A 19,654-nucleotide genomic window follows, 5' to 3' on the forward strand; every position below is an offset into this window, starting at 1 on the left:
ATGGCCCTAGCTGAGTTTTCATTAAAGCCATATATAATTGGGAGGAAAGTGTCCTGTGACTAACTGCTGGGCATTTATTATTCCTTCTTCCTCACATTCTGGCGATTTGTTTGAGCGCACGCTTTCATGGGTTAGGATTTTGAAACGTTTAGTTAATTATGATGGGAATTTTACTGCTGATTAGAAATATGTAGTCTAAGACCAGAAAAGCCAAACTTTCCTCTACTGTATGGCTTCCGCTATATGTGGAGCCACAATGAGATGATTACCAGAGACGGGCATGTTATATATGGGGCTACTGCTATACCATTTTTTTTTCTTGCACCTTTTCTGAAATCCCAATGTAAGTGATAGCCGTTAACGATTGCACTTGCTACATCCCTGCCTTTTTAGCTATTCTGTACATGGCTCCTGTCTTCCTGCTCTTCTATACAGTCTGTTATCTATCATGGATTGCATGGTGGGAAGGGGTGTGACAGGAGGACTAAACATTGACATTTTTTGGCGCCCCATGAGGCTTGCCATTACTGTTTAGCCACTGCTGGTCTCATATTCAGGAATTATGTGGGTCACCATAATAAGTGCCTGGCTTGTCTGAGAGCTTATGTAATTACGGGGAACCTGTCATTGGATTCATGCTGGCCGATCCCCTGGGATGTCCATATACCGTATTTTCCGGCGTATAAGACGACTTTTTAACCCATGAAAATCTTCTTAAAAGTCGGGGGTCGTCTTATACGCCGGGTATCGCCTTGCCGGGTGTATATGGTGGGTGGGGGGGGGAGTGGGCCTGATGACGACGAGGGGGCGTCTCACAGGAAAGTGAGTATCCCCCATTACCTCATTGTATCACTGCAGCGTGGGGTCTCTGCTGGGAGCGGCGGCGGCTGTGCTGTGGGGCGGCGGCTCCTCTTCTTCAGTGTGGGGCCTCTGTGCTGCTGGGCGGCGTGGGCGGCTTATCTTCAGGCAGTCGGGGCTCCTCCGGTATCTCCTTAAAGCCCGGAGGCCCTGCCGGCAACTCCATCGGTGCAATGCAGTGGCCTCCGGGAACATGGCCGCTGCTCAGATTCAGATCTCGTCCCTAGATCTCGGGAGACGAGATCTAAATCTGAGCAGCGGCCATTTTCCCGGAGACAGCTCCATTGCTGCTATGCGGTGACCTCCGGGAAAATGGCCGCTGCTCAGATTTAGATCTCGTCTCCCGAGATCTAGGGACGAGATCTGAATCTGAGCAGCGGCCATGTTCCCGGAGGCCACTGCATTGCACCGATGGAGTTGCCGGCAGGGCCTCCGGGCTTTAAGGAGATACCGGAGGAGCCCCGACTGCCTGAAGATAAGCCGCCCACGCCGCCGCCCAGCAGCACAGAGGCCCCACACTGAAGAAGAGGAGCCGCCGCCCCACAGCACAGCCGCCGCCGCCGCTCCCAGCAGAGACCCCATGCTGCAGTGATACAATGAGGTAATGGGGGATACTCACTTTCCTGTGAGACGCCCCCTCGTCGTCATCAGGCCCACTCCCCCCCCCCCCCCCCAAAAGGCACAAAAGTCACCGGCCCTATAAGACGACACGGTTTATAAGAAGACCCCCGACTTTTAAGAAGATTTTACATTTTAACTGGAAAAGTTGGGGGGTCGTCTTATACGCCCAGTCGTCTTATACGCCGGAAAATACGGTATTTTGCAGGAGGGTGGAAAGTTGATCTTGGTGACAGATTCCCTTTAAAGCCTCATCCATGAAGCTATTCTTTGTACATATATTATACATATTACTAGAGCCAAAATTAAATGTATTAGTGTTTTTATTACATATATTCATTTTCTTCCTTCAAGTTTCACAGGTTTTCAGGGATACATCGCCAGGTGGTGGACAAACGCCTAGAAATGGACGAGATAACGATGACGACGATGGTGATGATGATGAACCCCCAGAATGCAAACAGGCTAAAATCAAGAGGAGGTAAGGTGCTGTTTTAACCTTTCCATTTTTGCATTGATCTTCATTGTATACCTAGTCAGAGGCTGTCTTGTGCTGGCTGGACTAACTTCCATTAATTTCCCTGGTATTTCTAAAGTCCAGTAGAGAAGCTTGTGTGAGAAAGGAAAACAGAAGCCGGCTCCCTCACTGCTCTTTGTTTCCATCTTAGATTTTGTCAGTTTAGTGGCCAGTGTGAACATGCTCCTACCCGCTGCATGTATACAACTTATACAGCAGGTCATTTCTATGGGTTTTGCTTACCGTAGACAGTGTGTACTGTGTGTTATACGTTTCTTACAATGCTATCATTACCCACATTTACCGCTGTGTGCCTATTCTTTGCCACACATCAGGGGCGACAGTCTGAGGTATACTGCTGGCAATACTCCTGACATAATCATCTGCTGGATTTCAGACGTGACGTGAACAATGGATCAAAAAGTGAAATAAAAACACTTCATACAAACTCTTAGATTTTCTCTTTCCTTAGCCATGAACTGGATGCTGAAGAGAACCCGTGTGATGTGGCTGCTGAACTCTCCACTGTCTTGGGGCTAAAACATGGCACAGGACAGAAGTAAGAAACGAAATCTTGGTTTCTGATGTCATTGTAAAATTTGTTGTAAATGTGCAGAGAAGTAACTAGAGGAACAACAAACATTTTCTGCTGTAATTTGTTTCTCATTGTCCATGCATTATCGGGGAAGGAAACCCTCTGCTCCCAGTCTCTTCATATACACTACTCCTAAAAAGCCAGGGATATTTGGCTTTCTGGTGAAATTTATGGAAAACCTAAAATGTTCACCCTACTGTGATATTTATTGAAACAGAAGCCAACAGCGGTGGTCAGCATAAGCCCCCCCCCCCCCCCCCCCCCCCCAAAAAAAATAAAAAATGTCAGTGTCTCAATAACTTGCCATTTGGCCTTGAGCATCGATTACCGCTGACAACAACATCTTGTGCTGTTGTCTGCTGATGCATTGTATCCCACTCTTCTTGAAGGGTGTCCCTCAGGTCATTGAGGTTCTGGGGTAGAGTTAGGAGCCTCTACACGGCAACTCAACTGATCCCTTGTGTTTTCTATGGGATTCAGGTGTCAAGAAAGTGCCGGCCACTCCATTTGAGGTACCCCAGTCTCCAGTAGATGTTCCCTATGTTTGCGACCTCGATGAGCTGGAGCACTGTCGTCCATGAAGATGAGATTAGGCCTGTGTTGTTCATGTAGAGGCACAATGACAGGATTAATGATTTCGAGTATTAGAGGCTTGTCACTGCACCATTCACAAAGTGTAGGGCAGGTCTGTATTGACTAGACCCACCTGCCCCCACTGTAACGCCACCACCACCAAAGGCTCATCTGGTGATAACAGTGGCTGAAGCATAGCGCTCTCCTTGACATCTGCAACATTGTTGGCAGCCATAATTTCTGCTCAGTCTGAATCGACTTTCATCCTTAAACAGCACTGAGGCCTGCTGGTCCCTCAACCAGCGTAGATGCTCCCTGGCCCAGCTGGAGTGGTCAGGTACCCTTGCAGGTCGTCTAGCACGCAGACCACGCTGATGTAAATGATTTTGAATGGTCTGACGTGACATTTGGGTGCCTCTCACCTCCCTAAAATGTGCCTGCAGTTGTGTGGCATTCATCATCCGGTTGTGAAGGGTTCACAATGAAGCCATCATCAGTGTGGGATGTGGCCCAAGGATGTCCACTTCTCTGCCTTTCTGTGACTCTTCCCGTCTCTCTGTATCTCTGTTGTCACCTGCTTATGACCCAGTGACACTCTAAGCTCAGTGTTCGCTTCCGTCTGAGAACATCCTGCCTGAAGCCTCGCAATGGGGAGATACTGTTAATTGTTAGGTGTCATGTTGGTCTCATGATGTCAAAATGTGACCAGCATGATGAGGAGGACTGATTAAATAACAATTCTAATTAAACCCCAAGATTTATTGGCCAATTAATGGATCAAACGTCTGTTGTGACTTTTGCCATTAATCCTCTTGTTAGAGAACAGCAAGTTGTGCGAAAAGTACTGAAACATTGAGCAGGTGGACGTGTGCACTCAAAGGTTTAGAGACGGTCACATTAAGTTCAGGCATTTAAGGTTAGAAGGCATTTTAAGATCATCCTGAAATTTCTCCCTACAGCCAAATATCCCTAACTTTGTGTGAGTAGTGTATGTCCTCTTCATGTAAAGCAAGGCTCAGTAACTAAGTGTCCTGGGCTCCTGTCCTGAATCCGAGCCTCATGTTACAGGCAGAGAATAGGTGATTTATCACCTGTACTTCAGGATCAGTAAGACGTGTCCATATAGTGTAATGACCAGATCCCAGCATAAGGAATGGCACACTTTGGGTATGTTCACACGTAGTAGTTTTGCCATGAAAAATTCAGCATTTCAGTGTTCCTGCAAAGCGAATGAGATCCCTGAAGTGTCATGCACACGTTCCTTATTTTTTCCTTGCAGATTTGAAGCAGTTTTCAATCTGTAGGATGTCAATTCTGTCAGCGTTTTCACCCATTGTAATGATCTCCGGCCAATAATAATAATAATTTTTATTTATATAGCGCCAACATATTCCGCAGCGCTTTAATAGATACATTAAAAAATATCTGCAGCAAATACTTCGTGTGTGAACATACCCTTTCACTACCGGCATGGGATGAGGCTAACCCTTCTGATTGATCAGCAATCGCTCTGTACTCCTGCTCGCTGTCTGCCATAAAGGACTTGTCTCTTTTGCAGATTGGCCTTTTGTATTTATACAGTTTAATGCAGATTTTCCTATTTCTGTGTCCGCTTAATGGATCTTACTTAAGTTTTTCAGAAAATGTGAAACTTTTCATCCCCATGTCATATTACTCTGTGTGAACTGTGTAGCCATACAATTACGCCACAGCGATGGTAGGGGCGCAGAGAGTTGTTCCAGTTGTGTTATATTAGCTGACACCCCGCTCTAATGGCTACGATAAGAGAGAACGTCAGTCCTGGCTATTTCCCCGCTTAGTTCGGGCATGAATATTGACCACTAGATGGTGGCCCGATTCTAACGCATCGGGTATTCTAGAATATGCATGTCCACGTAGTATATTGCCCCGCCACGTAGTATATTGCCCAGCCACGTAGTATATTGCCCAGTTACGTAGTATATTGCCCAGTGACGTAGTATACAGAACAGAGCCACATAGTATATTGCCCAGCCATGTATGTCACAGGTTAAAAAATAAAAAATAAACATATACTCACCTTCCGTGGGGCCCCTTGTAGTTCTGTCGCCTGTGTTCGGTGCAGGCGGCAGCTTCCGAGCCCAGGGTGTGATGACGTCGCGGTCACATGACCGTGACGTCATGGAAGGTCCTTCTGGCATACCATCCTTGGCACCGGAACGTCACGAGGACCGGGAAAGGCGGCAGAAGGTGAGTATATAATGATTTTTAATTTTTTTTATTATTTTTAACATTAGATGTTTTTACTATTGACGCCACATCGGCAGCATCAATAATAAAAACTTGGTCACACAGGGTTAATAGCGGCGGTAACGGAGTGAGTTACCCGCGGCATAACGCGGTCCGTTACCACTGGCATTAACCCTGTGTGAGCGGTGATTGCGGGGCGTATGGAGCAGGCGCCGGGCACTGACTGCAGGGGAGTAGGGAGGGACTAATCGGACTGTGGCCGTCGCTGATTGGTCGCGGCAGCCATGACAGGCAGCTGGCGAGACCAATCAGCTATGCGGGATTTCCGTGACGGAAGTTGCCGACAGAAAGACTGACAGAAAGACGGAAGTACCCCTTAGACAATTATATATTTAGATTGCATTGAAGTGGTGCAGTGCCAATAGATTACCTAGAATCCAGGGGCTTAACAATTGCGCTTCGCCCTTCCGTCTACAGATTCCTGTTAGAGTCTAATAGACTTCCTAATTTACAGTATCAGACAAATTATTCTGGAATACCTAATGATAGCAATCATGATGGCGTGTCTAAGTCTCCTAATAGATTTTTTTTTTTAAAGCAAAATAATAATTGTTTAGAAAAATGAGTCATTTCAAATACAAAAAAAATCAATAAAAAAAACACAAAAAATCACCCTTTTTTTTGTCTGGTAAAAATATAGTTATTCCTTGAAAAAAAAAAAAGTAAAATAAGGATGCAGCCATTAACAATCTCTGTCTCATTTGGAACTGTCACCTCTTTCTACAGATATGGGGGGATTTCACATTTCAAGCATCGGACGCTGCGCTACCTGGAGAAAGGCGTGAAGCACCGCTCACATTTCCTAGACATGCACCGGCCAGTGAAGAACAGACACATATTTTTTCCTGAAGAATCAGAAGTGAAACCAATAAAAAGTAAAACTGTGAACAAGGTGAATATCCTGAATTTAGGATGTGAATCTGTACCGTGTATCCGCTAACCCTGCAGTCACAGTCCTGCTGTGCTGTGAACGCTGCGGCATTGTGGATTTGGGCACATCTCTGCACCGATTCTCATACAGCTGCTTTCTGGGATCTGTGTGTCACAAATCCTTCTATTAACTGCAGGATATCTTTGCATTCTGACTATATCTGATATGCGATGTATACACGCTATATCCCAGAATATAGGATACACTATACAGACGCCATGTCTGAGCCTCCACCAGTTACATATTGGTAGGGACGTTGTGGCCTGTACGTTCAGTAGTGTCTGTGTCTGGTTTTGCCGTCTACTACAGCTTTGTTCTTTTTTTAATTAAAGCGATCTGCAGACCCGGGCACTATGAGAAGTACCCAGCTGTGCCCCATAAGAATCACAAGCTGAGTAACAGGTAGTAGGGGTGCTGGCTGTCAGGGATCTGACACCCAGCATCCCCACTAACTAATAAATACTATTAAAAGTATTGAAGGGTTATTCTCATTATCATTAATGATAATTAAGTGCTTTAGGTTGAAAGATACTTTTCAAATTGCTTATTCTCTCTGTTCTTAAAGGGAACCTGTCACCTGAATTTGGCGGGACCAGTTTTGGGTCATATGGGAGGGTTTTTCGGGTGTTTGATTCACCCTTTCCTTACCCGCTGGCTGCATGCTGGCCGCAATATTGGATTGAAGTTCATTCTCTGTCCTCCGGAGTACACGCCTGCGCAAGGTAATATTGCCTTACAGAGGCGTGTACTCCGGAGGACAGAGAATGAACTTCAATCCAATATTGCGGCTTGCATGCAGCCAGCGGATAAGGAAAGGGTGAATCAAACACCCGAAAACCCCGCCCATATGACCCAAAACTGGTCCCGCCAAATTCAGGTGACAGGTTCCCTTTAAGAATGGATGGATTTTTTTATTTCATTGTTTCCTGCTCATTGGCTATGAGCGGCAGCCGAGCTCCTAGACAAGGAGCGCAGCGCTTACAAGCACTCTGCAATGGCTGCTCTTTGGCTGGACGGATTGCTGCATCTAACAGCATCAGTGTACCTGCGCTCCGCCGGTGCTGCTGTAGCAGGGAACACACCGTTTCATAGTGTTGAAGGTAGACATACGGTAAGTCCATCAAGTGCAACCTACAGCCTAACATGTTAATCCTGAGGAAGGCAAACACCCCATGGGGCAGAGGCTGATTGCCCCGTATTAGGGAAAAATTCCTTCCCGACTTCACATACAACAATCAGACTAGTTCCCTGGATCAGCGTCCTACCTGAGAATCTGATACCCATAACCTGTAATAATTATCAGGTGCGACATCCAGGCCCTCCTCGTACTCTGTTAGAGAATCGACCATTATAACATCATGTGGCACACATGCCGCCAGCTGAGATGTCACTCTCCCACAGTACAGACTGACGACACAAGATGAGAAGACCCTTTTAATTACAAATGTATGATAGAGAACTGTATAGCCCCTGTAAGTTTCCTGCTGACGTTGTCCATCGTCTCTGCTACATTTCAGGATGAGCCTCTATTTTAGCACTTGGATCTTCAAAGCTTAATATTTTCTCGTATTTGTCACTTTGTAGTCCTATGGTGGGGTGAACTTTGTAATAATTAAATTTTTATTTTGATATTAGGTGAAAAATTTTCTAAAAGATATTATTGAACCAACTGGTGATTTATTAAATGGCAAGGTTTCACCGCCAAAGATGGAAGAATCCACTAACACCTCCGACTCTGAAGGTCTGGATCATTCCGGTGTTGGTGAATGCAAGCAGCCTGGGGATGAGGACCGTTCTGAAGGGAAACGCCGTCCTGCTCCGAATTGGCCACGCGAATGTCAGGATCAGATTGTTACATGTCCGTCCAACGTGCTGGACTGCCCTGGTGAAAGCACGGAGACCGGCTCTGCGCTGCCTACTAGCGCCATCTGGTGCTCACATCATGCAAGTGCCACGGAGCAGCCAGCAGATACTGGGACCAGCTCCTCTACACGACAGCTCGTCTCTCTGGAAATTCCAGACTATCTGCAGGCCGACGAAGAAGACAATAGTATTGGTTTGTATGGAAATATTTTATTGTTACATAATAACAACTGCTTTGAATTTATGGATTAAGCCCCAGAAACCAAGCAACATGTCCCTTTCCTATGTCTAAGGCTACGTGCTAACTGAGTGTTTTTGGAGCAGAAATATTTAGGATTTTTGAGACTTGGACAAGAATTTGGAGAGTTTCTGCTTCAAAAACTCCTCGAAAACCTCTGTGTGCAGATAGCCCAAATCTGTTTTCAGATTTGGTTTTACTTTAACCCCTTGCCACTCCCATCCCACTATTACAATGTGCTGCAGATATAAAGGGCGGGCTCAGGAGCCAAGTCCACCCAACCCCGGGCAGATGTCGGCTGCGTTATATCGCTGGTAATCCCTGACAGTGGCATTTAAGAGGCCCGATCTATTGCCCCAGGCTACCTCCCCACCCCACAACTACAAAACCCCATGGCCAGAATTAATGGTTAATGGTAGTTTTTACTGCGCAATGGATGCCCTAAAATCGAAACCCAAAAAGCAATGGCGGAATATCATTTTTTTTTTCACCTCTTGTTTGTAATACAATATATGGTAAATGAATGATGAAACTATAAAGTCACCCAAAAAAACAAGCCCTCGTATGGTTGTGTCGGTAGGAAAAACTAACAAGTTGTGGCTTTTGGAAGCAAGGAAGGGAAAAACAAAAATTGCAAAAAAAAATAAAAAATGAAAATTGTTTACATCCTTAAGGGGTTCATAATAAGTATATCTGTCAGTCTGTGTATGTCATTGTATTATAGGAGCGGGTTCATATGTCAAGTGCAAGAAAAAAAAGAAAAAGCAGAAAAAGAAGATTCAGTTTCTGCCCCCAGAAATTGCGGCTGATCCTCACCTGGCCAAGTACTGGGCTCAGCGCTACAGGCTCTTCTCTCGCTTTGATGAAGGAATTAAGCTCGATGAAGGTGGGCCGTGACGAGAACATGGGCGTCTGTACAGGGGCATATTAATAATAATAATCTTTATTTTTGTATAGCGCTAACATATTCTGCAGCGCTTTACAGTTTGCACACATTATCATCGCTGTCTCCGATGGGGCTCACAATCTAAATTAGGAAAATATGGGGATATCATGCCACTAGTGAGGTTCATTGCAGTCAGGTTCATTGTTATGTACTTAGAAAACCTCTGCTGTCTCCAGGGTTTGTACTTTTAGGCTGAGTGTACAAGAGTTTATGAAAAATTGTCTGCTTTTCATTCACAAAAAACAGGATTTTTCATTTGCATGCCATCCTATCCATCTGTTTCTGACCTCTATGTGGCATATGTTTTTATACATCAACAACTAAAAAATGGTGAAAGGCCAAATTCAGTTGCTTTTCTTAAAAAATCCCATCAATCCATTAACATCGGATTCCACACGCACCGTGTCTATGTGGCATCAGTTTTTATTCCTCATATTTCTGCACGTTGCAATCTATGGACGAGACTAGCATGTGATGCAGTTTTTCTTCCCTTCACCATTGGTACATGTGGGGGAAGGTTCATGTGAAGTACAATCCATTAACATTGATCTGTGTGCTGCCTGTTTACCCACTTGTTTTTTGGGAACTATGATTGTCAACCAGCATTTTAACTCTCTTCCTGTTTTATTTTGGGTTTCTTAACAGTCCTGTGTAGTGATGAGCGAACGTGCTGGGAATAAGGTGTGATCTGAGCATGCTCATGTGCAAACCAAGTGACTTCGGCGTGCTCGAAAAATATGGTCAAGTCCCCTCGTCTGCCTGTCTTGTGGCTGTTTGATAGCCGCAACACATGGAGGGATTGTCTAACAAACAGGCAACCCCGCATGTGTTGTGGCTGTCGGACAGCGGCAAGAAATGCAGCGGTGGGGACTCAAACATATTATTCGAGCACACCGAAGACACTCTGTTTGCACATGAGCATGCTCAGATAACACCTTATCCAGGCACGTTCGCTCATCACTAATCCTGTGCTGTTTTCTAGTGGCTTATACTTGTTGCCAGTGGTAAGGACGGGGATTGCAGTGTGTGAGCCATGTCCTGACCCCACAATCTCTTCAGGGGCACTAATACATGGCTCGCGCTTGTAGCCCTATTACAACCAGGTGCTGCTAACATGGCAGATTCTCCTTACCTAAAGCTGGGCGTTAACACCTTGTGGAAGCTGTAATAACATACAAATTGTCACTAGCCAACAATTGGATTATAAGCCCTGTCACAAAGCTTATAGGATCATCATGAGGGATAAAGTAAGCTCAAATTCTGGAAACAGGGATACTGCAGTGTAGCTACACAGGTACACTGTATGTATCATGTTCTTCTAGACAGAAATCTTGCCCTAACTTGTACAGGTATCGCCCAGCACTGGCAGAGGTCGTCTTTTGTTTTTTCCCTTTCATTAAAGGGGTTTTCCGATTTTACATTTCTCCTATCCATAGGCTAACAAAGGTATAGAATAAGAAAATGACCTGGTACTAGCCTTATCACCACTGCCCTAGTGATTGTTTACAGGCTGCAGTGGTGACGTCCTTCAGCAGCTTGGAGCCTCTGAGTTGACACAGCCACTGAACCCAGTGATTGGCTGCAGCGGTGTAGTGACATGACATCACCACTGAAGCAGCAGAACAGAGGGCGAGTAGCAGCTCGGGTCATGTGCATTACCCCTCTCCTAGCCTATGGACCATACAACTTTGGAATGAGAAAACCACTGTATTACATAATAATGAGTGGATTCTGTGAAATGATCCACTGAAGACTAAAGTGCAGGGAATTGCGTACGTAAAGGCATATTCCTCTTTTATGTGCGTCTTTCAGCATGGCCGGGTTCAGGCGGGCGTATTTTGCAGTCTGTATATGGACTGCAATGCAATGACTAGCCGCGGGCTTCTGGACCCGAACTCTCAGCTACTTATATGTTGGTTTGGGAGAAATGTAACTTTTTTTAATGATACAGTCCATACCTGTACAGAACGGACACTTTTATTAAAAATGGTGTAATTTGTGCCAAATCTACTCCTTTTAACTCCATCATTTTCAGAAGTTGCACCTTAATGACACATTTTCTGCAGATCTTGCACCTTTTTACACCTTGGTAGCACACGACCCAATGATGGGTAAGAGCCTGAGACCAAGGTGCCACATGTTTAATGTAGAATGTCGGGTAAATTACCATATTTTTAACCATGATCTTTATTCTCGTCATTTTAATGTTTTGTGTTTGTACTATACATTGTGTAATAAATGGTGTGAAGCATTGACAGACTTGCCCTTAGGTATTCACAACAATAAAATATAGCAATTTGTTCAGAAATGTTGTCTCAAACGCAATAAATGTCTGCTTTTCCTCAGTCTTCAGGCCCATGTACAGTGAGAAGATAAACCATCTGGCCAGATTTCCCCCATAATGAATGCTGTGTTTTATATTTTGCAGAGGGTTGGTTTTCGGTTACCCCAGAAAAGATTGCAGAGCACATAGCACACCGTGTCAGGCAGTGCATGAGTGGTGCGGTCGTCGTAGATGCTTTCTGTGGTGTCGGTGGCAATGCCATTCAGTTTGCCTTAGCAGGAATGCATGGTAAGCTTTAGTCTCTGTAGACAAATGCAAAGCCTCAGAAAGGGTGATGAGAATGTCCCCAGAGAGGAGCCCATGGCGGTCACCTCTACACTCATTCTCCACCCCACCAGACCGGCCTTTGGCCAGGGGACCCCAGTCCAACCACTGGGATCCTTACCTATTAGATATTTATGGCATACTAGATGGTGGCCCGATTCTAACGTATCGGGTATTCTAGAATATGTAGGTAGTATATAGCACAGGCCACATACTATATTGCACAGTCACGTAGTATATAACACAACCGACGTAGTATATAGCATAGCTACGTAGTATATAACAGAGCCACGTAGTATATAACACAGCGCACGTAGTATATAGCACAGCCACGTAGTATATAGCACAGCCATGTAGTATATTGCACAGCCACTTAGTATATTGCACAGTCACGTAGTATATAACACTGAGCACGTAGTATATAGCACAGCCACGTTGTATATTGCAGTCACGTAGTATATTGCACAGCCACGTAGTGTATAACACAGAGCACGTAGTATATTGCACAGCCACGTAGTATATTGCAGTCACGTTGTATATTGCACAGCCACGTGGTATATTGCAGTCACGTATATTGCACAGCCACCTAGTATATTGCACAGCCACGTAGTATATTGCACAGCCACGTAGTATATAACTCAGAGCACGTAGTATATAGCACAGTCACGTTGTATATTGCACAGTCACGTAGTATATTGCACAGCTACGTAGTATATTGCACAGCCACGTAGTATATAACACAGAGACGTAGTATATAACACTGCGCATGGAGTATATAACACAGGTTACGTAGTATAAAGCACAGCAATTTAGTATATTGCCCAGCTACATAGTGCATAGCACAGAGATGTAGTATATAACAGCGCACACGCACTATGTAACACAGCCCACGTAGTATATAGCAATGTGGGCACTATGTGTAAAAAAAGAATTAAAATAAAAAATAAACATATACTCACCTTCCGAAGGCCCCTTGAAGTCCTGGAGCCTGTGTGCTGTGCACACGGCAGCTTCTGGTCCCAGGGTTGCTATGCACTTAGGACCTGTGATGATGTTGTGGTCACATGACCGTGATGTCATGGCAGGTCCTTCTCGCATAGCATCCTTGGCACCGGAACCTGCTTCTTACACTGCCGAGGACGGTATTATTATTTTTAACATTAGATCTTTTTACTATTGATGCTGCATAGGCAGCATCAATAGTAAATAGTTGGTCACACAGGGTTAATAGCAGCGTTAACGGAGTGTGTCACCCGCGGCATAACGCGGTCCGTTAACGCTGCCATTAACCCTGTGTGAGCGCTGACTGGAGGGGATTATGGACGGGACACTGAGTGCAGGGCAGTAAGCAGCGGCCATCTCGCTGCTGGACTGTGCCCGTCGCTGATTGGTCATGGTCGTGGCCGTTTTGCCGGGACCAATCAGCGACTTGGATTTCCGTGACAGACAAAGGCCGCGACCAATGAATATCCGTGACAGACAGACAGACGGAAGTGACCCTTAAGACAATTATATATATATATATATATATATATATATATATATATATATATATATATATATTCTTTTTTTAATAGATCCATTTTGTTATTATACCCTCAAAAACAGGGAATGGCTTGCTTATTCTTTTCTTTCCTTGTCTTCAGCCACTCACTAATGTTTCTGCCCTTCTCCCTTTTCTGCAGTCATTGCTGTGGACATTGACCCCGTGAAGTTGGATTTGGCTTACAATAATGCCATGGTGTATGGCGTTGCAGATCGCATTGAGCTGATCCGTGCCGATTTCATGTGCGTCGCTCGCGATTTGAAGGCAGATGTCGTATTTCTCAGCCCTCCGTGGGGCGGTCCAGACTATGTCAGCGCAGAAACCTTTGATATCAAGACAATGATGTCCCCTGATGGATATCCTTTACAAGCTGCTAACAAGCCGCCACAGTGATGCTTAGGGGGGTATTAGACATCGCCTCGGTACTCCGGCCTGCCTGTACTGGCACATTACAACATTTCTATGGAGGTTCTTCTCGTCAGAATACTTTTAGATACCATTTTTTTTTGACCATGGAGCGGATCATAGCTTTGACCATGGAGCGGATCATAGCTTTTGTGCTAAGGCTATATGTTAAATCTAGAAAAGAAAAGATCCGCATTGATGGTAGGACAGGCTGCACATTCTGGGACATAATTCTCAGGTTTTGTCCATTTTTTGTTGAATGGGGAAATCACATCTGCATGCAAATATAAAATGCAGAACTCGTCAGAATGTTTCTGCAGACATCAGCATTGTCTTGCAAGAAACTTCTTGCTTAAATAAGGTTGTGTTCACATCTCATTATGTGAGGTAATTCAATGTACAGTCATATGAAAAAGTTTGGGCACCCCTATTAATCTTAAGCTTAATGTTTTATAAAAAAAAAAATTTTTGCAACAGATATTTCAGTTTCATATATCTAATAACTGTTGGGCACAGTAATGTTTCTGCCTTGAAATTAGGTTTATTGTACTAACAGAAAATGTGCAATCTGCATTGAAACAAAATTTGACAGGTGCATTAGTATGGGCACCCTTATCATTTTCTTGTTTTAAATACTCCTACCTACTTTTTACTGACTTACTAAAGCACTTTTTTTGGTTTTGTAACCTCATTGAGCTTTGAACTTCATAGCCAGGTGTATGCAATCATGAGAAAAGCTACTATACAACGCACTGTGTTTTTTTGCCGCCATGCATAACGCCTTTTTGTATGACCAAACAACTCAATCTTGGTTTCATGAGTCCACAGGACCTTCTTCCAAAAAGAAATTGGCTTCTCCAAATGTGCTTTTGCATACCTCAGCCGAAACTCTGTTTGTGGCGTGCTTGCACAAACGGCTTCTTTCGCATCACTCTCCCATACAGCTTCTCCTTGTGCAAAGTGCGTTGTATAGTTGACCGATGCACAGTGACACCATCTGCAGCAAGTTGATGCTGCAGCTCTCTGGAGGTGGTCTGAGGATTGTCCTTGACTGATCTCACCATTCTTCTTCTCTGCCTTTCTGATGTTTTTCTTGGCCTGCCACTTCTGGCCTTAACAAGAACTGTACCTGTGTTCTTCCATTTCCTTACTATGTTCCTCACAGTGGAAATTGACAGGTTAAATCTCTTAGACAGCTGTTTGTATCCTTCCCCTGAACAACTATGTTGAATAATCTTTGTTTTCAGATCATTTGACAGTTGTTTTGAGGAGCCCATGATGCCACTCTTCAGAGGAGATTCAAATAGGAGAACAACTTGCAAGTGGCCACTTTAAGTAGCTTTTCTCATGATTGCATACACCTGGCTATGAAGTCCGCTCCTCTCCACTGTCACCATCTAGTATGTTTACTCACACCTAGCGGTACATACATCCCGGGATATGGTGTATGGTGATGTATGTCCCAAATACAGACTTCCCGGGAGACCTGGTGATTTACCTTTGGCCTCCCATGTAGAGGTGGCTGCATCTGAACTTCTCGTTTAGCCGAGCATTGAACCTATTGATAAGAGTTCACGTGTGCGTGGAAATGTCACTGAGCTGCCAGGCTGCGGCACACCTATACCTCCGTATATCAGTACGAAAGAGGAAAATGCTTAACTTTACATTATTCATATTTTAGTTACTCACTTTTTAAAAATCTTCATTTGCTGCCAAAGAATAAGATTTACCTGCCAGTCAGAGCCCCCCGAACCATTAATGGTTGTCCGAGAAACCTATATAACGACAATATGTATATTATAAATGTTGATAGTTTGTTATTGTCCATTTCCTTAACATTTTGCCACCTTTGAAGTTTTCCAGCTTTCCCAACAGATTACAAAGAACATTATTTATTTTGTACCGCGCAATACAGATGCGGAGCAGGTAAGACATTGCCTTTCTTCGCTGTACGATTGTGTTCCTCAGCTCCCGCTGGGTTTCCTCTTATTCCTTTGGTCATTATATACAGTTGTTCTCAAAAGTTTACATACCCCGGCAGAATTTGTGCTTTATTGGCCTTTTTTCAGAGAATATGAATGATAACACCAAAACTTTTTCTCCACTCATGGTTAGAGGTTGGGTGAAGCCATTTATTGTCAAACTACTGTGTTTTCTCTTTCATAATGACAACCCAAAACATCCAAATGACCCTGATCAAAAGTTCACATACCCTGGTGATTTTGGCCTGATAACATGCACAGAAGTTGACACAAATGGGTTTGAATGGCTGCTACTACTGATGTGGATGGTAATATACGTCAATGTGCCCTTGTCTGGTCCTTGTACAGTAGTCAGCAGCCGCCTGTAGATATCAGGGAGCTGCATTATGTGCAGTTCACTGATAAACTGGCTTTGGGAAAATGCAATTTGTGTTCAGGTTGCTGACTCCTGTGAAGTGACATATCTGTACGGTCTGCCCGAACTAAACCTGGGAATCCCTCGCTTGGGAGGAAGTATGGTAAGTGTTCCTGGTGTGCCTGATCCTGGGCATTTCCTCCATGTCTGCAGCAGGGCGGCATACAAAGTGTATGCAAATAAGAGGAACCAGGCTCATTAGCAGCAGTCTGTATGTTTCCTGGCTTATGCAATGCTTCATTTATATGGGTGTTAGAAGGGCAGGTCACTTGCAAAATGATATACAGCAGTAAAGGTCATCGCTTGCTATTACGTCTCGCACGTTCTTTCTTTTCTCAGAACTTCCTGTTACTAATGACCTTTTCATTTGATTGAGTTTCCAGGTTCGGGCTGTGCTCCCACAAAGTGTTCGGCGTCTGTGAAATTTACGTATGAGGTGTGGCTGATAAGCAGCTTTCCACTGCATCATTAACCCCTTCCCGACCTCCGATGTATTGGGTCGTCCTATTTGCCAAGGTGTTCCAGCACATGGACATAGCGTTACACCCAGGTGATCGGGTATGTCCGGCACAAACAGCCATGGTCGCTCCCACGACCAATCCTGGCTGTACAACCCTGTAGATCTTGAGGTCGTTAGTGATTGCAGCATTTAAATGGTTGTAAGAGTGAGGACACTCCTGCATTAATTGGTCTGCCAGGTCCGGTAGCCTTGTAAGCCCTGCCATAAGCGTGTGTACTGCGGTACATTAGACCAGGAATCACAGTATTCAATGTTCAAACCTGGACGAAGTATGAATAAAAACAGATTATAGAACTGAAGAATGTGTCGGCAAGGAAAACACATTTCTCATGAAAAAGTACACACATTTGGTATCATAAGTCACGTCCAGTAAAAAAGCTGAGGTACAAAACTGTCACACTATTTAGCCCCTTCATGACCCCAGCTTTTTTTGGTTTTGTGTTTTCGTTTTTCACTCCCCTTCCTTCCCAGAGCCATAACTTTTTTAGTTTTCCGTCAATATGACCATGTGAGGGCTTATTTTTTTGCGGGACAAGTTGTACTTTTGAACGACGTCATTGGTTTTAGCATGTCTTGTACTAGAAAACGGGGAAAAAATTCCAAGTGCGGTGAAATTGCAAAAAAATCAAACATGCCTAGGTTATTTTTTATCTAAGTGGTAAAAAAAAATTCCAGACTTAGCTTAAAAAAATTGTCAGTTCACATAATTGGGTCATTACAGTTTCATCAGTACCAATCTATAAAATTATCCTGTTATTTAATGTAAAATGATCCTGTTATTTAAGGCTTTTGGAGTTCTGTTTTTCTCTTACGATATAGGAACAGAAAAACAGAAATTCTGTAAGAATTGGCACACAAAGCATTTATGTAGTTCCCAACCAGCATTAAAATATAAGCCACAGCTGGATGCCAGTACTGTCATGACTCTGTTGCGTGTCCAGGGACTCCTTCCCTGTTCCTAATGGTAGGGGCGCCCAAGCTCACCCTGTTCCCCGATGACTTCTGATGGTGAAGACATCGGGGCCACGTACCTTGCCTTAGATCCTGAATCCGCCCTCAGTCTGTACCCCTCCACGCAGGGAAGAGGAGAGTAGTAGTGTACTGTAATACACCAACTAAACTAGCAAGGTAATACGAACAAGGATAAAGGAAAATACCAGTCATACAAACATACTCACAAAAACAACAGAGGTAAACACCGGGGAGTGGAGGATGGGATCAAACCAAAGTAGGAAAAAGGGGGAAATTAACACTCACCCAAAACCTAGCAACAGTCTCAGATAAATCCACCAAATGCCTTCTCAAACGTCAACCATAAACCACCATCTATTAACCATGCAGCATGAGCTTGCTCTGGCAATGATTTCTTGCCAGGGCCCAGAATATAAAGGAGAAGGGAGTGGCTAACAGTGAACAGCTGAGAGTCTTAATGCAGGAAAGCATCCAGGAGCTCTCAACTGAGCAGGTTAACTCCTACACGGCAAAAAGAAACCTGCACCGTTTAATATGAAGGTGAAGTGCTTCTAATCAGTGCAGGAGTAGGAGAAATCAAACGCTGCAGTCTTTTGGCTCCTCTCTGTCACATTAAACTTGTGAGACCCATACTTTATTTTTCTCAAGCTGATCTCTTGGGAGCTGTCGATGCATCCTCACGATTAGCAGCAGGAGTGCAACATGATAATGGCCTCCATGGTTCCCATCTTACGTAGTAGTGAATAGAGAGAGGAGCTTCTACGCAGGCTCCTTGACATTCACATCTTTGTGTGGTGGGGCCCTGTTATCCAGAAGGATGATGGGTCCCAGTAGCACACAATCTGCAGATTCCCCTGTGAGAATGTTTTTGGAGTGGGGTGGGAGGATGGAAATATATTGGTCCGTGTGTGTATGTTCTTTCTTTTTTTTTCATAGTAGGCTGAGCTCACTTTTGGATTTCTTTTTAAAGCAGGATGTAGAAGTGCTCATCCATCACATTCACTTCTCTATTTTCTATACCGTATTTATTTTTGTATTGAAGCCTTTCTTAATTGTGAACTTTCCCACTCGGCAGGAGCCGTGGCTGCTATTTTTAGAAGGTGACACAAGATCTCTGGAGTGGGGCCTAATATTAGACACTTGATTACAGGCCGATAAGCAGTGGAAAATGGCAGTCCATAATAGGGTTTAGTTTTATTTTTTAGCACTCGCAGCACTCCAAAAATAGCCTGAAAACATACTTTTCCCTAAAAAATGTACAATAGCCTTCTATATGGGCTTAGTTTAGTTCTAGCCGTGAGTACTAGCAGAACCATAGCAGTCAGTTATCACTGCGGACTATTAAGCTGCTATTCACATGAGAGCGCTGTCAGCCAAACTCTCGTTGACTTGACAGCCATCTCTCCCGTCTCCCCCATAGACATGACTGCTCAGCTTGATGTGTTCTTGTGTTTTCTATGGGTCAAGAGAATTGGCAGCAGCCTAATGATTATTTTCAGGCAGAATATTAGCATCAGGGTTTTAATTTAAACTGACCGACCCTTCTGTCCCGGACATCATCTTGAGGGGGGATGGTTGGTAGGCCCCATACTCATTATATGATAGGCTAGTCCCACTGAAATCAGCGGGGTTCAGTCAACTTTAAACTAAGATATATTTTTGGCCTTTACGCTGCTTGTGTCTATCTAAGGGCTCGCTTACACTTGCGATGAAACCGGACAAGTGCAATCCAATAAAAAATCGTATCGCACTCGACTCAGTCTTAAACTATGGGACAA

At 44.2% G+C, this 19,654-nt stretch overlaps 1 protein-coding gene across 3 annotated transcripts in view; it reads left to right on the forward strand.

Annotated features, from left to right (window-relative positions):
• Positions 1-19,654, forward strand: part of TGS1 (trimethylguanosine synthase 1) — a 60,579-nt gene that overhangs the window by 26,323 nt on the left and 14,602 nt on the right. For all 3 annotated transcript variants that reach the window (XM_077270506.1, XM_077270504.1, XM_077270505.1), the window contains exons 6-13: positions 1,831-1,957; positions 2,466-2,552; positions 6,177-6,342; positions 8,017-8,437; positions 9,207-9,368; positions 11,857-12,000; positions 13,722-13,938; positions 15,835-15,913. In XM_077270506.1, coding sequence (XP_077126621.1) covers positions 1,831-1,957; positions 2,466-2,552; positions 6,177-6,342; positions 8,017-8,437; positions 9,207-9,368; positions 11,857-12,000; positions 13,722-13,938; positions 15,835-15,913 — 1,403 coding nt within the window. The remainder of the gene's footprint in view (positions 1-1,830; positions 1,958-2,465; positions 2,553-6,176; positions 6,343-8,016; positions 8,438-9,206; positions 9,369-11,856; positions 12,001-13,721; positions 13,939-15,834; positions 15,914-19,654) is intronic.

This window comes from Ranitomeya variabilis, chromosome 6 (genome assembly GCF_051348905.1).
Source record: "Ranitomeya variabilis isolate aRanVar5 chromosome 6, aRanVar5.hap1, whole genome shotgun sequence".
Taxonomy (NCBI): Eukaryota; Metazoa; Chordata; class Amphibia; order Anura; family Dendrobatidae; genus Ranitomeya; species Ranitomeya variabilis.